Here is a 27,077-nt window from a genome sequence, read left to right on the forward strand (position 1 = left end):
ATTCACACAGCAATGTTATCTCCTGCACTCCCTCCCCATTCACACAGTAATGTTATCTCCTGTACTCTCTCCCCATTCACACAGCAATGTTATCTCCTGTACTCTCTCCCCATTCACACAGCAATGTTATCTCATGTACTCCCTCCCCATTCACACAGCAATGTTATCTCCTGCACTCCCTCCACATTCACACAGCAATGTTATCTCCTGCACTCCCTCCCCGTTCACACAGCAATATTATCTCCTGCACTCCCTCCCCATTCACAAAGCAATGTTATCTCCTGTACTCCCTCCTCATTCACACAGCAATGTTATCCCTGTACTCTCTCCCCGTTCACACAGCAATATTATCTCCTGCACTCCCTCCCCATTCACACAGCAATGTTATCTCCTGCACTCCCTCCACATTCACACAGCAATGTTATCTCCTGTACTCCCTCCCCATTCACACAGCAATGTTATCTCCTGTACTCCCTCCCCATTCACACAGCAATGTTATCTCCTGTACTCCCTCCCCATTCACACAGCAATGTTATCTCCTGTACTCCCTCCCCATTCACACAGCAATGTTATCTCCTGTACTCCCTCCCCATAGCAATGTTATCTCCTGTACTCCCTCCCCATTCACACAGCAATGTTATCTCCTGTACTCCCTCCCCATTCACACAGCAATGTTATCTCCTGTACGCCCTCTCCATTCACACAGCAATGTTATCTCCTGTACTCCCTCCCCATTCACACAGCAATGTTATCCCTGTACTCCCTCCCCATTCACACAACAATGTTATCTCCTGCACTCCCTCCCCATTCACACAACAATGTTATCTCCTGTACTCCCTCCCCATTCACACAGCAATGCTATCTCCTGTACTCCCTCCCCATTTACACAGCAATGTTATCTCCTGTACCCCCTCCCCATTCAGACAGCAATGTTATCCCTGTACTCCCTCCCCATTCACACAGCAATGTTATCTCCTGTAGGCCCCCCCCATTCACACAGCAATGTTATCTCCTGCACTCCCTCCCCATTCACACAGCAATGTTATCTCCTGTACTCCCTCCCCATTCACACAGCAATGTTATCTCCTGTACTCCCTCCCCATAGCAATGTTATCTCCTGTACTCCCTCCCCATTCACACAGCAATATTATCTCCTGTACTCTCTCCCCATTCACACAGCAATGTTATCTCCTGTACTCCCTCCCCATTCAGACAGCAATGTTATCCCTGTACTCCCTCCCCATTCACACAGCAATGTTATCTCCTGTACGCCCTCCCCATTCACACAGCAATGTTATCTCCTGTACTCCCTCGCCATTCACACAGCAATGTTATCCCTGTACTCCCTCCCCATTCACACAACAATGTTATCTCCTGCACTCCCTCCCCATTCACACAACAATGTTATCTCCTGTACTCCCTCCCCATTCACACAGCAATGTTATCTCCTGTACTCCCTCCCCATTTACACAGCAATGTTATCTCCTGTACTCCCTCCCCATTCACACAGCAATGTTATCTCCTATACTCCCTCCCCATTCACACAGCAATGTTATCTCCTGTACTCCCTCCCCATTCACACAGCAATGTTATCTCCTGTCCTCCCTCCCCATTCACACAGCAATGTTATCTCCTGTACTCCCTCCCCATTCACACAGCCACGTTATCTCCTGCACCCTTGGAAGAGATTAAAAAATCAACAGGGTCAATAAGAAGCAGAAAAAAAGAAAATGTCCTCTGCACCCCACCTTTGGCAAATGAAGGATCCAGAGAACTACATTCCAACATGCATCAGCATCAGGAAAGGACTGGATAAAAGGACTGGATAAGAATCAACAAGTACCTTGGATCATCCAAAGCAATTTTTGCAGCCAATCTGAGTAAATGAGACCCTATCACTCTCAACAGTCTAACGCTCACAGAAAGTAAGACTTTCTTTCCCAAGAGGTAAAGTCATCACTAAACCTGTAGTTTTCCTACAAGAGATGGTCTAACAGTGGGTTGGAACAGGTGTCTACGCAATCAGGGGCAGATCATTACATTGGGATTGAGGGGGTGAAATGAAAATGAAGGGGACACAGAGAATTTTATGTTTTTACTTTATACAAGTCTTTAAAGTGTTTTGTTACCAAACCAAAATATAAGAACTTACTTTCAGTTTCTTTAGCATCAGTCATCATTTTATTGAGGACCATTGTTGCTTTCCTCAATCTTTCCTCAAAGTCCTTGTCGTTCGATGGATTCATATTAGTCTTCATTTCTGAGATTAAAATTTCCAGATCTCTAACCACATTCTTGTGTTTTAGTACCTTAACAATCGATACAGAACATGACATGAAAAGCATTCAGCAAGAAACCAAAGAAAAGTCAGTCAGTAAACATTCCTTAGTATCCAAAATTTCACCGCCAGTAAACAAAGCTAAAAGCTATCACAGTATTTATAAACCTTTGGAAGTGGTGTTATGGGCCAGGGTTTAGAGAACACCAAAGTGTATCATGGAGTTCATCTGACCCACAATGTTTAATAGATTTTGGTTATGGGGAGCACAAGGGCCTACTCTACAGGTGTGATGCAACAGAGATCTAAAGTACTTTTAAAATCAAACAATGTTTATTCTATGAATCCAATGAACATTTTATAAACACACAGTAAACATCTTAGCAACTATCAATACTCCCCCCAAAGAATACAGTACCCTATAAGTAACCCTTAATCTTTCCTAGCAACATCCATAAGACGAATACCCTCTTTCACAAAGAAAGCAAGTTTAAATTCTCTACTGAGAGCAGTTATCACTTTTAAATTAACAAGTGATCATGCAGAGAGAGATCAAAATTACACCTTGTTTGGCTGGATGCAGCTCCAACTCTGAAAGCGAAACTAAAACTCAGACACACACCAGCTTTTAGCTCAAAGCAAAAATAAAAAGCCACAGACCAAAACCCAGCTTCGCCCACTCTGACATCACTGCAGCTGTTTGATAAACACCCATTTCTTAAAGGTACACCCACTACAGCCATTTTATAAACGCACATTTCTTAAAGGTACTCTCACATGACAGTGGGTATAAAATATGGTTTATAACTGATAAAGCAAGAAACAACTTTTCGGAAGTTAGGCCTCTCACACTGACAGCGGCTGTGAGTGCTGAAAAACCTGGAGTAATTACATTAGGATACTTGAGGGCAAGTCACGGACATCCCATAACCGGATTCATGGTCAAGCAATGTTGATTTAAAGTACAATCGTCTTTAATTCTAAGGAATGCTTTATTGCTTTCATTTGAAACCTCCAATTACTGCAGCCCACTAGTTGTGAGGGAATTGCAAACAAGGATAGGAAGAGCAGGTAGAATTTTGTTAGAAATAGTGAGTTTTTAAAAAAGGTACGACTTCAAACGTCCTTAATTACATTGTCTACCTGAGCAATGAAGAATTACAGAGAACACGGGCGTCATTCTCCGCCGGCGGGAGTCTCCGTTCTGCCGGCGCCCGGGGGTTTCCCGACGGCGTGGGGCTGCCCCACAATGGGAAACCCCATTGACCGGCCGGCGTTACGGAGACCCCCGCCGGCCGGTCAGCGCAGAAATGTGGCGGGGCGGGTAGGAGAATTTCGCCCCACATTCTCACTGTCATTTCAAGGTCACTGCTCAAAGCTTTGGGGCTTAAAATGTATCAGTGAAAATGTTAAAATGAAGTGAGAAGGATACGGGAGATCAGTAAAGCAAACCCATGGGCTGTGAGTTATTACTCATGTGTAGGCTATCCTGATAAGATATGAGTGATTAAGTTAATTGGCGATGGGGAGGGAGGTGGTAGTTCCCTATGTTTCTTTGTGAATTGTTTATTCTGTAACTCCCAGGAGCATGAGTCCCAAACTGGTTAACACTGTTGCTTCACAGCTTCAAGGTCCCAGGTTCGATTCCCAGCCTGGGTCACTGTGTGTGCGGAGTCTGCACATTCTCCCTGGGTCTGCATTGGTTTCCTCCGGATGCTCCGGTTCCCTCCGGCAACTCCCGAAAGACGTGCTGTTAGGTGAATTTTACATTCTGAATTCTCTCTCAGTGTACCCGAACAGGCGGCCACTGTAGTGTGGCGACTAGGGGCTATTCACAGTAACTTCATTACGGTGTTATTGTAAGCCTTCTTGTGCCAATAAAGATTATTATTATTATAACTTACTGTTCAGCAATAGAGATTTCGGATGTTAATGTCTCTGTTCTGACTTACAAGATCTGTTTGCCTTATCCTCTCCCACTTTACAATCATTCTCTCCTGCAGCCAGTGGCTTACAGTTGAACAGTGTTTCATATGCCTTGGTCACCTGTACTAACACTGTCCAGATCACTGTTCTTCAAATTTGAGTCAATTCAAAGTCTGGGACATGCGCTTTCAACCAATTTCCAAAGGTATATTAGGCAGGATTTTGCCACCACTCCATCGTGCGTTTTACAGTGGGAGGCGGCCTGCCAGCAAGATCTACCGGTCCCGCCATTGTCAGCACTCCTCGTCGCCAGAAAACCCGTGCGCCAGCATGAGACCGGAATTTCCTGCTGGCGTGAACAGCCAGTAAATCTCCCCCATACTATCCAACTGGTCAGTGAAATTTTCAAATTAAGCATCAGCAATGCCACATAATACCTCATGAAGCATATTTTCAAAAGCAAGATGGCTGCCATGATTAAAATATGATAATGACAATGTCACCTCTGTGAAAAATTAATATAAATTTGCTTACTGGAAATATATTTAACTCACTGCCATGCAATTAGGTAGATAAGGCGGCACGGTAGCACAGTTGTTAGCACTGTTGCCTCACAGCACCAGGGACCCAAGCTCGATTCTCGACTTGGGTCACTGTCTGTGTGGAGTCTGCATGTTCTCCCTTTGCCAATGTGGGTTTCCTCCGGATGCTCCGGTTTCTTCCCCAAGTCTCTAAAGATGTGCTGTTAGGTGAATTGAACATTCTAAATTCTCCCTCAGTGTATCCGAATAGGCGCCGGAGTGTGGCGACTAGGGGATTTTCACAGTAACTTAATTGCAGTGTTAATGTAAGCCCACTTGTGACATTAATAAAGGTTATTATTATTATGTCTGTAATGGGACAGGCTAAGTGCCATCTACTCACCACCACTCTGTGCTGGCAAGGTAGAGAAAGTGATTGCAGCAACATATGGCACTGTTAACACATCGCTACATGGTCCCACAAGTAGTTTCTGTGCAGAGTCTGCACGTTCTCCCCGTGTCTGCGTGGGTTTCCTCCAGGTGCTCCGGTTTCCTCCCACAGTCCAAAGATGTGCAGGTTAGGTGGATTGGCCATGCTAAATTGGCCTTAGTGTCCAAAAAGGTTAAGTGGGGGTTACTGGGATCGGGTAGATACGTAGGCTTGTGTAGGGTGCTCTTTGTAAGGGCTGGTGCAGACTCAATGGGCCTTCTATAACATGTCTATTATCAATATCACACAACAAACTTCCATTCTACAGCCCCAAATACTATTTTCCACTACGGGTAAAAGTACAATGTGAGGCTGATTTAAGATACAGGAAATTTGAATGCTTGATTTCTGTCAGTTTTAGGCTACACTGTAGATTCCTCAATCTTTCATGCTTATTAAGAGAACCGCTGCTAATCTTCTGCTACTTATTTCTCCTCACTGAGACTTGCACCACATTGCCTGTCTCTTTGAATGCATTTTTTAAAAAAATCACGCTACATTAAAAATTGAAAACTTCCACTATTATTTTTTCTTAAACATGCTGAGCCCAGTGTGTATAAATGATGGGTTGATGCCTTCATACTAGAAGAGGAAATTATAGAAGGAATTGGACAGAAGTTCCATACCTTCATCAGGCCCAAATTCACACACTGATTTATCTTTGTTTACTACAGATATTTCTGTTTGGCATATACCAATAAGATTAGCTACATGATTAGTGTAAAAATATATATTAATTTCTGCACATTTCTGAATAAGTGGAAATGATGAAATTCTGGTCTTATAGCTTGAAAACAAAAACGAATTTAAATGATCTTAACCAAGAGAAGTATTAGCGCCTTCTGAAACTCTTGTGCAGACGGGGTCAGGTGCGTACCTTGCTTTTTACTACTTGATAACAGTGTGGACATTCCTGGCATCCTGTAGTGCTATTGAAATAGGTGTCTCCTGCACACTGATTACACTTATTTCCAAAGACTCCTGGCTTGCAATCACATGTTCCATCACTCCTGCACTGTAAGGACCGAGAACCACTTGGGTCACAGTTACACGCTGTAAAAGTAACATAATTTTGATATAAAAATGTACAATTTTTATCTCATGACTATTGTTTAACTATTGAAACATATATATTTCATGCAAACAATCCCAGTTTAGACATCAAATCCATTGTTATGCAGGGTTCAAGAGGAATTGGAGCTGCATTTTCCTGCACAATGCTCCCTGAAATCAGGTGGGAGAGCATTGGGAAATATTGGAGGCTCTTTCCTTCGCCTGATCTTCACAGAATTGTTATGGTGCAGAAGGAGGTCATTTGGCCCACATGTCTTTACCAGCTTTCCGAATGAGCATTATGACTCAGTGCTATTCCCCTGCCTTTTCCTCATAATCCTGACATTGTTTTTGTTTAAATAATCATCTAATGCCACGATTGAACCTCCCTCCACCACACTTCCAGGCATCTTGGTCTCTCTCTCTCTCCCCACCTCCACCTAAACTGCTGCTTGATGACTCTTCCCTACTGTCACAATCAAATACCAGAGGACCTCATCCGTTTTTCCAAGTTAAGTTGCAACCACCATCCTAGGTCCACCATGTGGAAGATAGCAGTATCCCTCGAGAAGTGGTGACGCGGATTCTGAGGATCCCTATGTACGGAGAGTTTTGTAGAAGCTGTCTCTTCCTGTCATCTCTAAACTGTTGTAGGCCTGCATCTTTGTTGAGATTTATAATGCTGTCATTTCTTTCATCTTTTTTACCCCTTTGAACACCCAGCTGCCTTTTTTTTTAGGGCTGCGACAGAGATTTCATTGCTGTACCGCTAGAATTGTACAACCATGGTATAAGAGATCTCGCTCAGCAATGGGACTCTTGCCCGGGATCTGCCATTCATTATCGATGTATCACAAATTAGAAAACTGGCAGAAAACTTCTCACTGAACAATCCCAATTTAGTATCTCTAAAATACCTTTAATATGAGATAAAATAAAATAAAATTGTACTCCAAAACAATGGGGAGGTGACAGCATAATGCTATTGTCACTGGACTAGTAATCCAGAGATCCATGCAGGGTAATGCTCAGGGGACCTGAAGTCGAATTCCACCATGGCAGATGGTGAAATTTGAATTCAATAAGAATCTGGAATTAAAAGTCTAATGATAGCCCTTTGGTTCACTAATGTCCTTTAGGGAAGGAAACCTGCTGCCCTTACTTGGTCTAGCCCACATGTGAGTCCACAGACCATAAGATTTAGGAGCAGATGACTAATCTGATATGGTAATCCTCAACTCCACTTTCCGCCTTATTTTCCATAACCCTTGACTCTCATACTGATTAAAAATCTATCTGTCTCAGCCTTGAGCATACTTAAAGACCCAGCTATCTACAGTAAAGAATTCCACAGATTCACTACCCTCCAAGAGAAGAAATTCCTCCTCATCTCTGTCTTAAATGGGCGGCCCCTTACTCTGAGATTATGCCCTCTGGTCCTAGACTCTCCAACAAGGGGAAACAACCTCTCAGCATCTACCCTGCCAAGCCCCATGAGAATCCAAATGTCACAATAAGGTCACCACTCATTCGTCTAAATTCCAATGAATACTCAACCTCTTGTAAGAAAATCCCTCCTTACCCAGATGAACTTAGTGAACCTTCTCTGGACTGCCTCCAATGTCAATATCTATTTCCCTAGATGAGAGGACCAAAACTCTTCATAATATTCCAGGTGTGGTCTTTTTAAAAATAAATTTAAAGTGCCCAATTCTTTTTTTTTCAAATTAAGGGATAATTTAGCGTGGCCAATCCACCTACCCCGCATATCTTTGGGCTGTAGGGGTGAGACCCACGCAAACACGGGGTGAATGTGCAAACTCCGCACAGTCAGTGACCCGGGTCTTCGGCACCGTGAGGCAGCAGTGCTAACCACTGTACCACCATGCCGGATATTCCAGGTGTGGTTATCTCAGGCATTGTCAAACTCGGGGGCGAGACCCGCGAGTGGGTCACGGGCGGGTGTCGGGAGGGTCGTGAAGCCGTCCATTGTGGTGCTCCCGATCGCGCAAATCCGCGCGCGACAGCCGCAGCAGCCGGCTGTTAATAACGTCGGCTGCAAGCGGCCTTCAAAATGGCCGCGAACATGTAAAAAAAATGCGGCCACACTGCGCATGCATGCCAGATCAACGGGCACGCATGCGCAGTGCAGCCGCTTTTTTTTTAAAACGGTCGCAGCTTTTTGTTTTACAAGTTCGGGGGGGGTTTATTCATTTAATTTTTTTTTTTTTCATTTATTTTATTCATTTTATTTTTATTACAAGTTCGGGGGGTTTTATTTGATAAAATGTTACAGGAAAAAAATGCAGAACTTTGGACAGATGGAGACTCCATACCTTCCGACACCGGAAGGCTTCACCTTCATCCAACAGGTTCCATTGGAGGAGCGTGTACGAGGGCCAAGGGACCCAAACCCAATTCCTCCATTTTTGTCAGCAACAAACAAGGCATGAGAAAATGGTGGGTCGCGCAGGTCGGCCGGCGTGGGTCGCGAAGGTCGGTCGAGTTGGGTCCCGAAGGTTGGCAGTTTGATAAAAATGGTCCCCGGAAAAAAAATCTGAAGAACACTGGTCTATCTAGTGCCTTTAGCAAGGCTTGCCTATTTTTATCTTTCATTCCTTTGAAATAAAGGCCAACATTCCATTTGCCTTTCCTAATACCTGCTGAACCGATCTGCTAGCTTTTTGTGATTTATGTACAAGGACCTCCAAATCCCTCTGTGTTGCAGTTTTCTGCAGCCTTTCTCCATTTAATTAATATCCAGCTGCTTTATTCTTCCTACCAAAGTGCATAACTTCACATATTCCTGCATTATATTCCATCTGCCAAATTTCTGCCCACCCACTTAACCTGTCTATATCCCTCTGTAGACTCTTTGTGTCATCCTCACTACTTGTCTTCCAACTTATCTTTGTGCTGTCTGCAAATGTGGCAACAGTACATTCACTTCCTTCATCCAAATCCCTAGCATCGCTACAGCAGGACACCATTCAGCCCATCGGGTCTGCACCAACCCTCTGAAAGAGTACCCTACCTAGACCCACTCCTCCACCCTATCCCCATAACCCCACCTAATCTACACATGTTTGGACACTAATGGGCAATTTAGCATGGCCAATCCACCTAGCCTGCACGTCTTTGGACTGTGGAAGGAAACCGGAGGACTCCAAGGAAACCCCCGCAGTCATGTGGAGAATGTACAAACTCCACACTGACAGTCGCCCAAGGCCGGAATTGAACCTGGGTCCCTGGCGCTGTGAGGCAGCAGTGCTAACCAGTGTGCCACCGTGCTGCCCTTTTGGGCAGTACCTTATCAAATGCAATGTGGTTGACTCTTAAATACTTTGATGTGGCCTAGCCACTCAGTTGAAGGGCACTTAGGGATGGGCAATAAATGTTGGCTCAGCCAGCGATGTCCACATCCCATGATTGAATAAAATAAAAAATTGATAACATCAAGGAGTGATTGCAACTTGCTTTAATTTTGGACCGTGTTTGCTTTATGCAGGGTTGTTGTGATGAAATAGCACACTTTATGTTGTGGAATATAAACTAATATATATAGTTCAAAGATAATTCTTACATTTGCACTTTTCAGTAGGATTGGAGGCAAGTGCATTTCCATAAAAGTGATCTTTACATCTCTCACAATGACGTCCTGCAGTGTTGTACAGGCATTCCCGGCATTGCCCAGTCCACTGGTCACAGTTCTCAACCGAATTGGGATCAACGTTGTTGTTGCATGTACAAGGTTGGCAGGATCTGCCTGCCTGTGGGTTACCAAAGTATCCTTCCTCACACATTTCACAGCGTTTACCTAGGAAATGTGTGCAATAGCATTAAGGAGTGGAAAGTACTTGCATTTGAATCGCAAAGTATGTATTAACTAAACAAAAAGCAAACTTCATCAAACCAACTATCAGCAATATTTTTCTCACATCGATACGCCCTGTCTTGTTAAATTAATTGTCAAAATAGAACAGCCTAATCCTGCAACAATCTGTATACTCAGTGTGAATGGAAAAGAGTTTGGCACAGAACTCTACATAACGGCAATGAATGAGAAATTGCTTTGTATATTTGAATTCTGTACAGTGGCCATGAATGGAAAGGATTTGATAGGTTTGATTTCTGTATATGACAATGACTGGATAAGGGTTTGGCCTATTGTAACTCTCTCAAATAATAGTGAATAAAATGAGACTTGATTTGTTGAACTTCTACATAAATGGTGAAATTCTTAAAAGCATGAAATAGCAGTGAGATTCAGTGGAGCAGATAAATAGGTCTGGGCTGCAGATCATAATTGATGCAAACTCCATGAATACTTTTCAAAGGAAATCATGCAATTACTTTATCTTTCATCTCATTTGCTGTTTGTAAAACCGAGCTGTACACAAGCTGATTGCCAGTGATGGGACTTCAAAAGGGACACCATCGTCTATTATTACAGTTCTGAGGTTTATAAAATGCCGTTAATTTAAAGTAAAATAAAATGGGTCATATGAACTGTTCTTCAGTCTACCTACCAGGAAACCTAGGTGATTTGATTATTTGGGATCAAAAGGGGACCAGATTGTTTTACTGGGAAGTACAACATGTTTATACTTGGAGACAATAGCCTATGTGGTAATAATGGACACACTATGACTCTCCAAAGTCTCAAAAAAGTGTTGAGAATGATGAGTTGTAAACATTTGTGCTTTAAACTGTCTATTTACTTCCAAGATAAAAGAGGGTGGAGGGTCTCAAGGATAGATAATAAGCATTACTACCTGGATACAAAGCCTATGTGATTCATGGTGCCATAGTGATTGGTGGACTTTGAGAGAGGAAAGGTTTCCTTGCTACTCATAGACAAGTTAGTTTGTCAGGATCCAGGAGAGGCGAAGCAGCAACAGGCAGTAAGATGCTATAGTTCATCACCTAGGAATGTAGGTGGGAACTCACGCTAAGATTGAGGGACCAGATTCACGAGGAGTTAAAACAACACATGTAACATCTGATTTGTAACATCAGAAACTATCGGAAGAAGAGACACATTTCAAGCTATAAATGAAGCATCGTGTAGGTTAACTCACTACTGCTGGAGATGATATACAAGGAATGAAGACATTTATTTGACAGCGCAATGGGGCGTCATCTCAATTGTATTCTGCTGGACTACCAGGAAGACAGATAATTGGAGTGTGGATAATGAAGAAGGTTTTCGACTGGAGATATTTTCTACAGGCATTCACACATTAGGAATCTGAATGTTGATTAAATGGTATTAGTTCCTGCCTTAAAACTGCTGAACAGATCTGTGTGTAAAGGGATCTTGCAGTGTTGTTTCTTTCTGCTAGTGTTATTTTTATGGTTAATATTGATAGGTTGTACCCAAAACTTACCCATTGTTTTTGCTGGACAGCCCACACACATTATCTCTGTTGTTCCCGGTGTCACAGTGCAACCTGTACCACTTGGACAGGGGCAAATCCTACAGCCACTTGGTTCAGAAGAATCAACATAATAACCGTGTGGGCAGTTTCTGGGATGATCATTGGAGAAACAGGAACCTAGAAGGCAACGTGGAAAAGCACTTTATTAATAGTCAAAGACAATGACTGAACAAATAGGTATCAGGGGCGAAATTCTCTTACCCCCCGCCGGGTCAGAGAATCGCCGGGGGCTGGCGTGAATCCCGCCCCCGCCGGTTGCCGAAGTCTCCGGCACCGGAGATTCGGCGGGGGCGGGAATCGCGCCGCGCCGGTTGGCGGGCCCCCCCGCGCGATTCTCCGGCCAGGGTGGGCCGAAGTCCCGCTGCTAAAATGCCTGTCCCGCCGGCGTAGATTAAACCACCTACCTTACCGGCGGGACAAGGCGGCGCGGGTGGGCTCCGGGGTCCTGGGGGGGGGGCGCGGGGCTATCTGGCCCCAGGGGGTGCCCCCACGGTGGCCTGGCCCGCGATCGGGGCCCACCGATCCGCAGGCGGGCCTGTGCCGTGGGGGCACTCTTTCCCTTCTGCCTCTGCCAGGGTCTCCACCATGGCGGAGGCGGAAGAGACACCCTCCACTGCGCATGCGTGGGAAGCTGTCAGCGGCCGCTGACGCTCCCGTGCATGCGCCGCCCGGAGATGTCATTTCCACGCCAGCTGGCGGGGCACCAAAGGCCTTTTCCGCCTGCTGGCGGGGCGGAAATTCGTCCGGCGCCGACCTAGCCCCTCAAGGTTGGGGCTCGGCCGCCAAAGATGTGGAGCATTCCGCACCTTTGGGGCGGCGCGATGCCCGTCTGATTTGCGCCGTCTTGGGCGCCAGTCGGCAAACATCGCGCCGTTTCCGGAGAATTTCGCTCCAGTTTCTTACTCAACACATATTGCTCAGTTTCTTTTTAAAGGTTTTATTGACACTAAGTCAAATACCAACTCTGGGAGTTTGTTCCACATCCACTATCCTCTGTGGACTTTTTTACTGAACTTTAACTTTGCACACAACTTGTGTATTTTATACTTGTGGAGCGGGATTCTCCCTTATGGAGACTAAGTCCCCACACCTGCCGGAAAATGGACGAGAATCACTCTGAACTTTTCCCTCAAAGGTCCGGGGTGATTCTCCGTTTTCCAAGGGGCTAGCAGAGCCCCGGCGTGCGTCCCGCGGCTCTGGCTTCCGGCGGGGCCCTGCTAGCCTCACTGCACGGCCACGGATGAGCACGGCGGCTGCAAGCAGGTCTGCAAATGCGCGCGGCAGCCCACCTCGACGCGGGCGCCGCCGACATGGCGGAGCCACACAGATGGCCCGCGCGGAGGAAGGTAGGTCCTTCCCAGATCGCGATGGCCCACCGATTGGTGGCCCCCGATCGCGGGCCTGGCCACAGCTGAGGTCGCCCCCGGAGTCAGATAACCCCAGCCCCCCCACTAGGACCGCTACCACGGCCGTGGTCCCAGTTCCAGCCGGGTGGTACCACATGTAAATCACGCCGGCGGGAGTTCGGCCGGTCGACCGCGGAGAATCGCCGCGGGGACCTGTTCCAACGGCCCCCGACCAGCGCCACGTCGACCGCGTGTGCGGGACTGGCGGGTCCGCGGAGAATCACGGAAGCGCCATCGCGCTGGATTTCCGGCATGAACGGCTATTCTCCGCCCCCGCGCCGGGCGCGATTCTGGCACGGAGGGTTGGAGAATTTCACCTGTGCTCTTTTGTTCTTGAGTTCATTGCCCGCTTTTAAATATCTACTTATTCCCATCTCATCCATAGCTTTATCTTGAACAACTGTATTATGTCACCCCTCAGTCTCCTTTTTCACCAGCCGAAGTTTAGACATTTGAACTTTTCTTGGTATCATAGGGACTGACATCTGCCACAAAATTAGTGGCACCCCCGCTGACCCGATCCTCAGGAGCCCGGAATGAATTAAATCCCTAATTGGCTGTAGGAATTCTGATACTGGACCTCCCGTCTCCACAGAGCCATTTACTTCTCGGACTTTCCCTCACCCCCAGTAGGGTGTAAAACAATGAGAGGCTGACAGCTCTCCATTAGCATCAACAGGACTTGGAGTGGTGGCTGTTGCTATGAATAATTGTGGGCCTAAGTCATTGGATAGCTGGAGAAATGTAACCAAGGGCAAAATGGTGGTCACGATGAGGGAATCATGTCACTAGCAAAGAGGGGAGGAGGGTTTGGAGGAAAAGGTAGGACAGTGGATCTCAATGGAGTCCTCTTCCTGATGGTGGGTCCTTCGACCAAGCACTGGGTGGGTGCCTTCAAACGATGTACTCACTTAAGGGCTTCCATTGGTGTCCAGGCAGGAAGACTGTCCTCAAATCTTACCCACCAGATTTTATTGTGAAGAGACCAGAAGGCAATGGCATCCTCAGCATGCATCCTCCCGCCCGACCAAATGGCTCTCCCTACCTCCAAATTCATCTCCATGGTTGGTAAGGAGTGGTGGGGAGGGGAAGGTGGGTGTGGGCATTAAATTTTATCTTCCACACTTAGTCCCTTAATCCTGGAAACATCCTGGTGATTGCTATCTGGATCCTTTCTATCCTTTTCCTGGTAGGATTCCAGATTTAACTTACAGTTAAGGAGAGTGGCTTGTGGATCAATGCTCTACAGATGCACTCTATTACCGGAGTTACCGGATTGATAATTGCCAGACATGTGAAATATGGAAAATACAGCTAGTCCTTCAAATTCAAAGAAATACTAAGTTACCGCAAGCATAAACATTATGCAATACTACAAGACATCATACATTTTGATCCATCAGTCAAATCCTCCTTTGGTCAAAGTCATGAAGAAGGGACTGCCAAGACTCACGATTAAATTTAAAATTATGTTTTTCTCTCTGACAATTTCTGCAGGTTTTTAAAAAACGTTTACTGAATTATTAATTGTGAAATCTGATCATACTACCATCAAAACTGCCTAAAGAAGTTGAAGAGTCCAAGAGTGTAATAGAGCTGAATTTATGATCAGCAGATTAAACCAAGGATGTTTCAATGATGCCTTTTTAATCTAAAATGTGAATGCAAAAGGGCAGGAACAATTTTGCTATTATTGGCGCACTGATGACATCTTTCAAATGTTGGACTCAGCTGCTACTGAAAGCTAATGTTTCTCAGATTTTCAACAATGTTCACTGATCAAATAGATCAACAGGAAAGAAAGAACAGAAGAAAAAGCATGTCAACTTTCATCAAAGTTAACTTTAAAAGGAATTTTCATGGTGAGATGTTGGGCATTGTGTTTTCAAATCCTTATTATTGCAGTGCTGCATATTACATCAAGACACTTGGTGAAGCTGTGCTCTTTCAATAAATGGAATCATAGAATCCTTACAGTGCAGAAGGAGGCCATTCAGCCCAATGAATCTGCACCGACCCTTTGAAAGAGCACCCTGCCTAAGCCACTTCCCTGCCCTATCCCAATAACCCCATGACCAAACCTACACATCTTTGGACACTAAGGGGCAATTTAGCATAGCCAATCCACCTAACCTGCACATCTTTGGACCTTACAGTTAGACTTTATCTTCCTGTACTGTTTCAACATACGAGCTGAGCTAATGAAAATGTCTTGTTCATCTTCAGGAAGACATGGTCCCAAAATGCAAGAGATTGTCAAGATATAAATTATCATCGCACTATTCCTACTGGGATCTTGCGAGTCTCACCTCACCTCACAAATCAATCCTTAAAAATCATGCAGCTTCACAACAAATGATGGATGACTAATTCTGCTCAATACTTGGATAATGCTTGTACTGCTAAAATATAAAGATGATTATGAAAATGAACACATTCAATTGCAACTGTTATTTTGGCTCAAAGGTAATTTCTGTAATCTGATTGTATAGAGTATTTCAAGTAAAGTTCTCCATTATCATTTATACAGCCATCCAATTTTACCAAGCATGCCTCAAACCTTAATAAAATACTGAGCAGTAAATCATGTCAATCTATCAACAAGCTCACCAGTTTCAGGGTCACAGTTGTCACCGGAGCCTCGACAGGTGCATGGCACACACTTGCTGAAACTTCCGAGTTTGCGATTTTGCCTTGTGTAGCCTCTTGTACATTTCTCACAGAATCGTCCCTCATGACCTGTTGGACACGTGCATTTCTCGACCCACTGAGCGGCATTTCCAGCACCGGGTCGGGCTGTGTGGAGAATCACATTATCGATGTGTCCAGCACCTGTAATAGAAAGCATCTACGTTACTTCCTTGTCATTTTACCAAACTGCTGTCAGCTTCATTCACTTAGCAAATGAAAAAAGCATCAAGTTTCCAAAACTATGTGCTAGATTTTCATCCTCGAGGAGGGTAACAGGAGTCAGAAAATTTCCCAGCTTGACTTGCCCTCGAGAGAAAGTGCCCTCAGGGACAGGCCATTCCGGGGCTGTGGAGAGTAGATTGGGGGGAGGGGTTATTGGTGTTGGGGGAGTGAGGTGCAGACTGCTGTTGGGCCAGCCAATGAGGGAAGAGTTTGGAGTAAGCCACCGGGGTTGCTGGGTTTCACGGCAGATATATTTTAAAGATCTATCTCTGTGCTGTGGATTTTCATCCCAGTTATAATGAAAAAGTAAGGCCCTCTCACCCCTTTCACCTCACACACTCCCCATCCCCACCCATCCCTATGGCCCCTCATACCACCCATACCAAGGTGTTCCTACCACCCACCCCTATGATCCCTCGTCCCTCCCACCCGCAGCCATGGCAAGCTATTGTACTTCCAAAACCATTTACTCATTATACACTGTTTGGAAACAAACAATGAACCCTAAAATGGCCAGAATATGCATAAAATAAGCTTTTTAAAAAGTCATTTATTGATAACTTTCCACTTTCTTAAAAAAAACTCCTTTACGCTACAAGCCAATAAATGTGTCAATCAAGTATCAATAACAAAATCTACAAGCATCTGAAATATCTTCAACTTGTGTCAGTAAAAATTACATAATTGACAGCATGTATCCGAGAGCCAGGCATGTCAATCAAGCAATGTTTTGCCTGGGACTCAGGCGTTTCAATACTTTAATGGATTTCTGTGCTGTCAAGACCAAGGCTTCAGTCCATGGCCAGAGCTGTAAGTAGTGGAGAGGCTCACTCATTTTGGCAGCACACTCTCTCAAGCTGTCTATATCGATGATGAGATACATGTATGAACTGCCAAAGCAAGTGTAGCCTTCAGCAGCCTTTGAACATCAGCCAGGAACAAAAAGAAGCCTGCCTGTCAAACTGAAAGTCTATGGAGTAATAGTTCTGTCCAATCTGCATGCGAGATTTGGACAGCATACCAGCGCCTTGTCAAAAAGCTTTTTTAAAAATTCATTCTTGGGATGTGGACGTCAATGGCAAGGCCATCATTTGTTGCCCATCCCCTAATTGCCCTTGAACTGAGTGGCTTGCTGGACAATTTCAGTGGGGGGGGGGGGGGGGGGGCAGTTAAGACTCAACCGCATCACTGTGTGGGTCTGGAGTCACATACAGGCCAGACCGGATAGGTTTCCTTCCCCGAAGGACATTAGCGAACCAGATGGGCTTTTATGACAATCAGCAATGGTTTCATTGGTCGTCATTAGACTTTTAATTCCAGATTTTTAAAATTGAATTCAGATTTCACCATCTACCGTGGTGGGATTCGAACCCAGGGCCCCAGAGCAATACCCTGGGCAACTGGATTACTAGTCCAGTTACAATACCACTACGCCACCGCCACGCCACGCTCAATTACTTTCGCTTGGAGGACCCGGGTTCAATCCCAGCCCCGGATCACTATCCGTGTAGAGTTTGCAAATTCTCCTCGAGTCTGCGTGAGTCTCGGCCCCACAACCCAAAGATGTGCAGGGTAGGTGGATTGGCCACACTAAATTGCCCCTCAATTGGAAATATTTTTTGAAAGAATACTTTCACTTGATCTGCTTTTGGAAGTCTCTGCATATCAGATGGCAGGACAAAATAGCAGACACAGAGGTGCTCACCTGAGTTGACATGCCAAGCATCCAGACCATGGTCAAGTGACCAGAATGCCTGATCCTCATTTACCTGAATGAATCCCCTATAGAGAGATTAGGCAGGAATCTCTGGTCCAACTACAGCGTGCTTTCCAGCAGCAGAGATAGCGGAATCTTCTGGTCCCACCAGTGTCTACAGGGTTTTGTGTAGCCCGCACACTCCGCCACTGGGGAACCTGCTACGGGGGAGGAGGCAGGAAGGAGTCACCATCGGACAGACTGCAGGATAACGCTGGCAGGAAAGGCTGGAAATTCCTCTTATTGAGTCTGGAGTGTGATCTTGCGGCTGTCAAAGGAAGCACTTCAAGGGCATTGTGAAGGCTTCACTTAGCAGTTCTGATATCTACTTCAAGTCCTGGGAAAAGTATGTCAAGAATTTCTGCACCGGACGAAAAGAGGTGCATTCTCCTTCAAGAGCATGTGCATATCAGAGGCAAAGAGAAAACGCAAGGAGAGGAATTTCCGAGCCAGCAACTCATCCAAATCTCAATCATCTGTTGTATTCTCTATTATTTGCAGCACCTTCCGAGTGCAAATCGGTCTTAGCAGACATCAATGTATCCAACAAAACTCTCCCAAATACCCCAGATCTTGAAGATGGTCATCTTCATCTCAATAGATAGATAAGAGATCATCTTTTCTTACTTTTCTGCCTCTCAACTTAATTTTCAACAGCATTCTTCCCCAATTTAATTTATCTTTTATATCAACCTGGGTAAAGTCAGAAGGCTTACTTTGCCTGTTGTATGAACCACGGATTTTGATGGCTTTGAGGTTACCGAGCACCCGCTGGAAGTCAAGCGAAGTTAGAAATGGCTTCCACCCATACTCCAAACCCTCATGGAGCCTGCAATGCAAAACAAGGTTATTAAACTTTTTATTTTAACCTCCACAATTGGCTAATAAACAAATTACGTAGTGATGCATCATGGAGTTGGGTCTACCACTAACTAATTAAACAATATGCTCAATTTATTCAATCATTTTCTTAAACCTTACCATAAAGTAACTGCATAACTGTTCAAAGTAATCATTGCAGAATTTACATCCTTTTGATAGATAAACAATGCTCTTTACACTTATATTGAAAACATTCCCATTCAGTACAGCCAGGCCAGTGCCTCATTTGACAACAGGAGCATTAATTGTACTGGACAAAGCACCCTTGAGGGGGAATGATCTAATTTGCACCCAATCCATGTTCAAGACAAAAATAATTCCATTCCCAGGTTAACTGAAATGAAGATTTGTTGGATTCAGCACATCTGCTTTGTCTACCTGTAGTTGTATGTCTGCTTTCTCGTAGAAGGGATTGGGTTATTTTGTGCGTTCACTTGAGTAGTCAGTGTCTGACTGTCTCCTTCCAAGATCAGATCTTCTACTGATGGGTAGGCACCATTGCTTTCCGTATAGAATGTGAAGGAGAGGTTCCGTCCATAGCTCAACACTTGATTTCCCAGGAACTTGGCTAAAGATGTAAGAAACAGGAGAACATGAGTAATGGACTTTATATTCAGCCAATTATTCTGCACAACGCAGTTCCTTAACCTGAAACAGGCCTGAGTATTGGTTTTGCCTTTAGTCAATTGCCAAATATCAATGATAATGGGGGCAGCACAGTAGCACAGAGCATAACACTGTCACTTCACAACTTCAGGGTCCCAGGTTCGATTCCCGGCTTGGATCACTGTCTGTGTGGAGTCTGCATGTTCTCCCTGTGTCTGCATGGGTTTCTTCCGGATGCTCCAGTTTCCTCCCCCAGTCCAAAGATGTGCAGGTTAGGTGGATTGGCCATGCTAAATTGCCCTTAGTGTCCAAATGGGTTGGGTGGGGATGTGGTGGAGGTAGGGTGTTCTTTCCAAGGGCCGGTGCAGACTCGATGGGTCGAGTGGCCTCCTTCTGCACTGTAAATTCTATGATTCTATGAAATTCACTTTACCAATGTCTTCCTTATCTTTGTAATGATACCAAGTTGTGCACAATTTATGATGGAGTAGAGAAAACCAATAGACAATTGTACTTGATCACTGGTTTCAGAATTTAACTAGTATAATATTTTTTAAATAATTATGTCTTGTAGTTCTTGTACACTTCTCCCATCCAAGTGATGTTAACAAGGAACACAGAGATGGGGTAGTCAATGAGTATCACTGTGAATGTAATGGTAACTGAGTTCTCTGCAATAAAAACAGTGTACCTCCTCAGGGTTACAGGGCTATGCCAATGTCAGTGTGCAGACCAGAATATGAAGTTTTAAAAATATGGTAATTGCAAATATTAACAATTTTTCATGACTTGTTGATAAGTTTCCAAAATGACCAAACTTGAAAATCAAATAATTTCCATTAACATCAAATGTCACAAAATTAATGTTTTTCTTAGGTGAGAATGCTTGACACAATTTCAGAACAGATCAGTATCAACATTATACTTGTAAATATTACAAGCCCCAAAACAATTGACAACCCAACCCTACAGTCCATGCCTATGTTATAAAGTAATGAGTGTTAGAGGTAAAGATTTGCAAATCACATGTATCTGTGTAAAACTGCAAATTGCCAATTCTTGAGGAGATTGTAAAATGGGTCAGAACATGTCATGTGTGAGATGGACATCACTGAAATTACAGTAATCAAAACCATCCAAATATTAAGTTACTGCATTCTATTTCATATGGGCAGGTTATCAAAGCATGTGTCAGCAATTCGACAGACGTACAAATTAACCAGCAATGATAAAATTGTGGGGCTAATACATGTAGCACCCATTATTATTCTCAACTCACCCGAAGCAACAAAGAATATTGGGTATTCATTTTTAGCCTCAACGATGAGGTCACGTGATGATCTCATCAGAGGGAGATCCCCACCCCTTCGGTACTGTGCTTTCCATCCTTCAGCACCTGTTCACAAGAATAGGCGAATAAACCACACATGCCTTCATATAATGCATAACAATTAGCAGATATCCCAATTTAGCTGCATTTAGTAAGTTAAACAACACCATCTTTAAGCCAGAGAAAGATATCACCCTAGAAATCACTGCCTGGGGCATTTTTGCATCAAATACTTTGTTCACTATCTTAATTTCAATATAATGAAGAGGGATTTGAACGCGAGTGTGTGAAGCATTCATGTGGGGACATCACAGCAAATTTGAATCAGTATAGTTTGTTGATAATTTCATTGTGTTAAATTATTGGCAGTGCAATATCTTTTAGATGTGTTGTGGCATATTTCTGCTATGAGATATTTCAATTTTGGGCAACTTGCTTCGCAGCTTCCCGACCAAAGTGATGATATTGATAGGGTGACTGTAGTTTCATAATGGCTACTATCAGCAGGTAAATCCAAAATGCATACACATTAACACGCAGGTTGGATAAAGGGGAACCAATCGGTGCAATGTATTTGGATTTCCAAAAGGCATTCGATAAGGAGGACTTCCGATGGCGGCCATGGTGAGTGGTCGCACACCTCGTGGCTCCCGCTCAAGGTGGATTTTTTGGGGGTCTTTTCCCTGCCTGAAGGGTGCTGTATTTGAGAGCAAGAGGTACACGAGTGCCTGGGGAAGGCAACACTCCTCAGGTGGGGTTGGTAGATGGAACCGTGTACAAGGAGTGGTACAAGGATAAAAGGGCAGCTGAAGCAGGAGAGTCTTCATGGTGCGCCACAGGAAAAGATGACGGAAGGCATGGGGGCTGTGCTGCCTGCCCAGTGGTCGACGGAACAGTTGATAGAGTTCCTGAAAGATAAGTTTCAATAACAGAGGAAAGAGGCCCCTGGAAGGTGGTGGAACTGCTGAGATCTGGAATCAAGCAAGTCAAGCAGAAGCTGCAGGGTCAGGCGATCCAGAAAGTGGAGGAGGTGGTGGGGAAGCAGGAGGAGCAGTTGGCGGGGGGCGGGGTGGGGAGGAGGGCCTCAGGGGTAAGTGGGTTAAATAGGGTAGGTGAGGTGGGGTCGGCGTCAAGGGAGCAGATGGGCCGTGGTTTTTTGTTGAACTGTTTTGATGTTCTTCTGATATTTTTTGTATATGTATGCCTTGAATAAAAATATATATTTTTTAAAAAGCATTCAATAAGGTGCCGTATAAAAGGTTACTGCACAAGATAAGAGTTCTTTGATATTTGGGGGGTTATATTAGCGTGGATAGAGGATTGACAACTGCATAGGAAACAAAGAGTCGGGATAATAGATCATTTTCAGACTGGCAAACCATAACTAGTGGAGTCAGTTAGCTCAGTTGGCTAGACGGCTGTTTCATGATGCAGCGAGACACCAACAGTGCAGGTCAATACCCGTGCTGGCTGAGGTCATCCATGAAAGACCTGCCTTCTCAACATTGCTCCTCGCCTGAGGTGTGGTGACCCTCAGGTTAAATCACCACCAGCTCTTTCTCTAAAGTAGAGAGCAGAGTATGGTCATCTGGGACTGTGGTGACTTTTATTTTCATTTCATAATGTTGCAGAATGTGAGGTTGTCCACTTGTCAAGGAGAACAGAAAAGCCGAGTATTTAAATGGAGGGAGACTGCCAAGTGCTGTGTTACAGAGGGATTTAGGTGCCCTTGTACATGAACCACAAAAAGTTAGCACCAGGAAGTAATTAGGAAGGCAATGAAATGTTGGCTTTGATTATGTGTGGGTTAGGTTGTACTAAAGGGGAGGAATGGGGTGTGGGAGACGGTGGGCAAACAGAAAAATGGAGTTACGGCAACAATCAGATCAGCCATGAGCTTGTTGAATGACAGAATAAGCTTGAGGGGCCAAATAGTTTATTCCTGCTCCTATTTCTGATGATCTTATGAAGATATCACAACAATATTGGTGTTAATTAATTGAATATTCTCTGTGGTGGAAATCTTTTGATTTAATTAAAGGTTAAAATATCCTGGAATGGTCTTTCAACTCTTAAACTCGTACTGTATGCTCTTATCATAAGAACATTTCCTCATCAACATTCCTTTCCCTGCTGAATGTTTGAGCACAGATACATGCAAAGCTGGGAATAGCTATCCTACGCTCTAGCCTAATGATAGGAACATTCCATCTTAATATTTCCCGATCACCTGCTGAAGGATTGATTCATTGCTGTGTATAATTCTATGGAAATGGTTGCACTCCAGAATCTAATCGCTTGGGCAATGAGTGCTTGAAAGTTCTTTGAGCAGTGGGAACAATCAGAGCTGAGATGAGTAACAATCAGAAAGAACCCTGGCAAGTTTTACATTGTCTTAATCCAAGAGTGTCGAGTCCAATTAACAAAGTCTGTTATATTTTTTACATACTTATATAGCAATAACCTGGTATCCTATGACCTTTACTAGCAAATCATTCCAGGGACCTTTTATTTAGGTTACTCAGCCATTCCTTCCACACTCTTATTTAATTTTATGGACTGGCCCCACTATGAGTTTTGGCCCATGATCCCTCACAGTCATTCGTAAAATATATAATTACATTTCTCTTAGTCTCTCTTCACTAATGAATAAGACCTCAGTTCATCGCAGCTGATGCTGCAGTACCTGAATCAAAGGTGGAGATGATGCGATCTTTCCTGTAACCATCTTCCACATTGCAGACTGGTGAATGCCCAAAGCAGAAACATGCTGAGCAACCCATGGGATTGTCTGGATGAAGGTTGTAATAACCCGGCTTGCAACTGTGGGAGAGAATAAAACATTTGGAAAATTATGATTCTTATTCCTTTTTCCCCCACCAGTTATTCTCCCCCCGAGGGTGCAGATCCAATACTCAGATACCCATCCTCCAACCCATGAGGAGGGCAACAGCGGCAAGCGTGAACTTAGAAAATGAGCGTTGACAAACAAAAAATATGTGCAGCATGTCACAGTCAGACTTCACTCCTATTGCTAACTGTGCATTTGCCGGCACAAGTCAACGGATACCAATGAGTGAGAACCCAGGCTGAATTCTCACCTCTGTGACGTTTAGACAATGTCAATACATATTTCTTAATGCTGCCAAACTAAAATCTGTACTATACTCCTGCGTCGAAAACATTGTCGCCACCAGGAGTGGTTTGATGAAAACAGTGCTGTAATAAGTGACCTCCAAGAGATAACAAAAAGAGCAGCCTCATTGCCTGGCAGAATAATCCAAGATTACAAATCAAGAAGGCAGCATTCTATTAGCTGAAATGAAATCCAGGAGATAAAGGACATGTGGTGGTAAGAGAAAGCCATCAATATGCTGACAATAATGATACGTGAAGCTTTTTAGAAGTGACCAGGACCATTTATAGACCAAGATCAAATGAACAAAATCCCCTTCGCTCACAGGATGGTGTCTCTCTTCTTAAGTTAACAATCCCATCTGTCAACACTGGAAAGAACATTTCTAACAACTCCAAACTGTGACCCCACAGTGGCAGCTGCTCCCCGCACCCCCCCCCCCCCCCCCCCCACCCCTCACCCTGCCCAGTGCTCTGCAGTAGAATCCATGGGTGAATCACCATCAATGAGAGAGCTGCAACAAGAAATCAAATGGATAAAAACCAGCAAGGCCTGCTGAGGTCTTCAAGGCTCTTGGATCTTGGCTCACATCAAGGCCAGAGCTTTCCGGCTGTTCATGTCGACGGGATCCTCCAGTACGGGCAACTGTGCAACCCCACCACGGGTTTCAGGTCAGTGAGGGGCGCATTCAATAGGAAACCCTGTTGACAATGTCAGAACCTGAAGATCCTGCCGCCGGCCAATGATGGGTCACCTTCACCACCGCGAAACACACAGTGGGTTGTGCGGGACATCCCACTCCAAGGCTCCATGCACTCATCCTATGGATTCTGGAGGGAAAAGAATTTCCCCTCTTCTCCTAACAACCCCCCACCCCTTGCCCCCACCTACCCACCACCACATTCAGGGATATGAAAATTGTGACTATCTTCAAGACTCAGGAAAATGTTGTGCACTTCCCATACCTTGGCAGCCACCTCTCTGAAAAGGCCACCATGGCCGAGGAGTTTCAACACCGGATACATTGCATCAACTCAGCCTTCTACAAACCACGGCGGTGACTGTTTGTCAACAGAGACCTCTGCAAGTCTGCAAAGGTCCTGGTGTACAGAGCTGGTGTCATCACTGCACTCCTGTACTGCAGTGAGACCTGGACTCTGTATCAGCGAACCATTCGAGAACTAGAGCAATTCTATCAGCATTGCCTCGGCTGCATTCTCCAGATTCAACGGAAGGACCTTTGCACAAATACTAGTGCACTAATTGAAGCCAACTCCACAAATATTCAAACAAAACTGCGAAGCAACGTTAATGGACTGGACATTACCCGGATGGCCGAAAAGCACCTCCTCCACCAGGACCTGTTTTCTCTATTCTCAAATGAACAGTGTTTCGGAGAAAGACAAAGAAAATGCTTCAAAGACATTCTGAAATGAATCTTTGAAGTATGGCAGCATTGACATTAACGATTGAGAGGAGCTTGCTACCAATCATTCAAAATAAAGAAACATTTCCATCAAGCTGCATCTCACCTTGAGTCACAATGTCTTAATGAGGTGGAGCAGTTGAAAAAAGGAAATGGAAGCAAATCCTGTACTCCAAATCCCACTACCTTGTGGGACATCCTGCCCCATGTGCCTAAAGATCTGTGTGTCAAGAACTGACCTGTTCAGTCACATGAAGGCACATGGCAGTAAAGTTCACATTATCCTCGAATCGAGGAACAGCCAACGACATCACAACTGCAATCTTGATATCTGCCTTCCAGCAGACTCTACGAAGGTTAGACAGTCTGGCTTCAAAATACAAGTGACTCAGGCTGTGAATCATCAGCCAGGAACAGGAGGGTGTAACACAATATTTTGCAGATTTGTTCCAGGTTTTCATAATCAAAGTATTTTCAATGACTGGTCCCCATTTAAATATAAACCTGAAAAAACACCCAACATCCAGCTGTTTTTAAACTGGCAATTACAACCAACTTTAAAGATCCTTAAAGATTTTGCAGTTTAGAAAAATGCATCTACAGGTGCAAGCTCACAAGCTGATGGAATGAAACTGCAGAGAATAGCTGAAAAAGTAGCTAATTAGCAACACTAACTGATTTAGAATACTCCGAATTCTACTAAATCAATTTCAGGTATGTAGAGTAAAGGGCGGCATGGTAGTGCAGTGGTTAGCACTGCTGCCTCATGACACCGAGGATCTGGGTTCGATCCCGGCCCCGGGTCACTGTCCGTGTGGAGTTTGCAAAGTCTCCGGGCGCGATTCTCCACTCCCACGCCGGTTGGGAGAATCGCCTGGGCCGCCAAAATTTCCCGGGACGCCGGCCCGACGCCCTCCCGCGATTCCCCCAAGCGGCGGGAACGGCCCGGTTGAGTTTTGCGGGCCGCAGGCCGGAGAATCGCCGGAGACACCGAAAATGGCGATTCTCCGGCAACCCCGCTATTCTGAGCCCCGGATGGGCCGAGCGGCCAGGTCAAAACGGCGGGTTCCCCCCGGCGCCGTCCACACCTGGTCGCTGCAGTCATGAGCAGTGCGTGAACGCTGGGGGAGGCGGCCAGTGGGGGGGGGGGGGCGAGGGGGGATCCTGCACCGGGCTTTACCTGAAATGTGGGGTGGCCCGCGATCGGTGCCCACCGATCATCGGGCCGTCCTCTCTGAAGGAGGACCTCCTTCCTTCTGCAGCCCCGCAAGATCCGTCCCCCATCTTCTTGTGGGGCGGACTTAGCGAGGACGGCAACCACGCGTTATGCGGCGCCGGCCGCGTCATCTATGCGGCGCCGCTTTTACGCGGGTGACAAGGCCTGGCGCGTGTAGATGACGCGGCCCCGATCCTGGTCCATTGTCAGGGCCTGAATCGGTTGGGACCGGGTCCGTTCCGCGCCGTCGTGAAACTCGACGGCGTTCACGATGGCGCGACCACTTCGGCGTGGGAGTGGAGAATCCCGCCCTCCGTGTCTGTGTGGGTCTCACTCCACAACCCAAAGGATAGGTGGTTTGGACATGCTAAATTGCCCCTTAATGGGAAAAAAAAAGAATTGGGTATTTCAAATTTATTTTTAAAAAGTGTATGTAGAGTAATATGTTTGTCAATATTCATTGCAATGCATAGAATTTACAGTGCAGATTCAGTCCATTGAGTCTGCACCAGCCCTCCATCCTATCCCTGTAACCCAATAACCCCACCTCACCTTTTGGACACTAAGGGCAATTTAGCACAGCCAATCCACCTAACCTGCACATCTTTGGACTCTGGGAGGAAACCAGAGCACCCAGAGGAAACCCACGCAGACATGGGGAGAAAGCGCAATCGCCACATGGTCACCCGAGGTTGGA

The 27,077-nt window shown here is 45.1% G+C and overlaps 1 protein-coding gene across 1 annotated transcript in view; it reads right to left on the reverse strand.

The window, feature by feature from the left end:
- The window catches only part of LOC140426442 (laminin subunit gamma-1-like), a 100,292-nt gene that overhangs the window by 27,650 nt on the left and 45,565 nt on the right, over window positions 1–27,077 (reverse strand). The window contains exons 5-13 of the mRNA XM_072511237.1: window positions 23,289–23,425; window positions 20,552–20,668; window positions 19,045–19,234; window positions 18,501–18,613; window positions 15,726–15,947; window positions 11,659–11,826; window positions 9,852–10,085; window positions 6,093–6,268; window positions 2,153–2,309 (exon numbers count right to left, since the gene is read on the reverse strand). Coding sequence (XP_072367338.1) covers window positions 2,153–2,309; window positions 6,093–6,268; window positions 9,852–10,085; window positions 11,659–11,826; window positions 15,726–15,947; window positions 18,501–18,613; window positions 19,045–19,234; window positions 20,552–20,668; window positions 23,289–23,425 — 1,514 coding nt within the window. The remainder of the gene's footprint in view (window positions 1–2,152; window positions 2,310–6,092; window positions 6,269–9,851; window positions 10,086–11,658; window positions 11,827–15,725; window positions 15,948–18,500; window positions 18,614–19,044; window positions 19,235–20,551; window positions 20,669–23,288; window positions 23,426–27,077) is intronic.

The sequence above is a fragment of the Scyliorhinus torazame genome, chromosome 7 (genome assembly GCF_047496885.1).
Source record: "Scyliorhinus torazame isolate Kashiwa2021f chromosome 7, sScyTor2.1, whole genome shotgun sequence".
Lineage (NCBI taxonomy): Eukaryota > Metazoa > Chordata > Chondrichthyes > Carcharhiniformes > Scyliorhinidae > Scyliorhinus > Scyliorhinus torazame.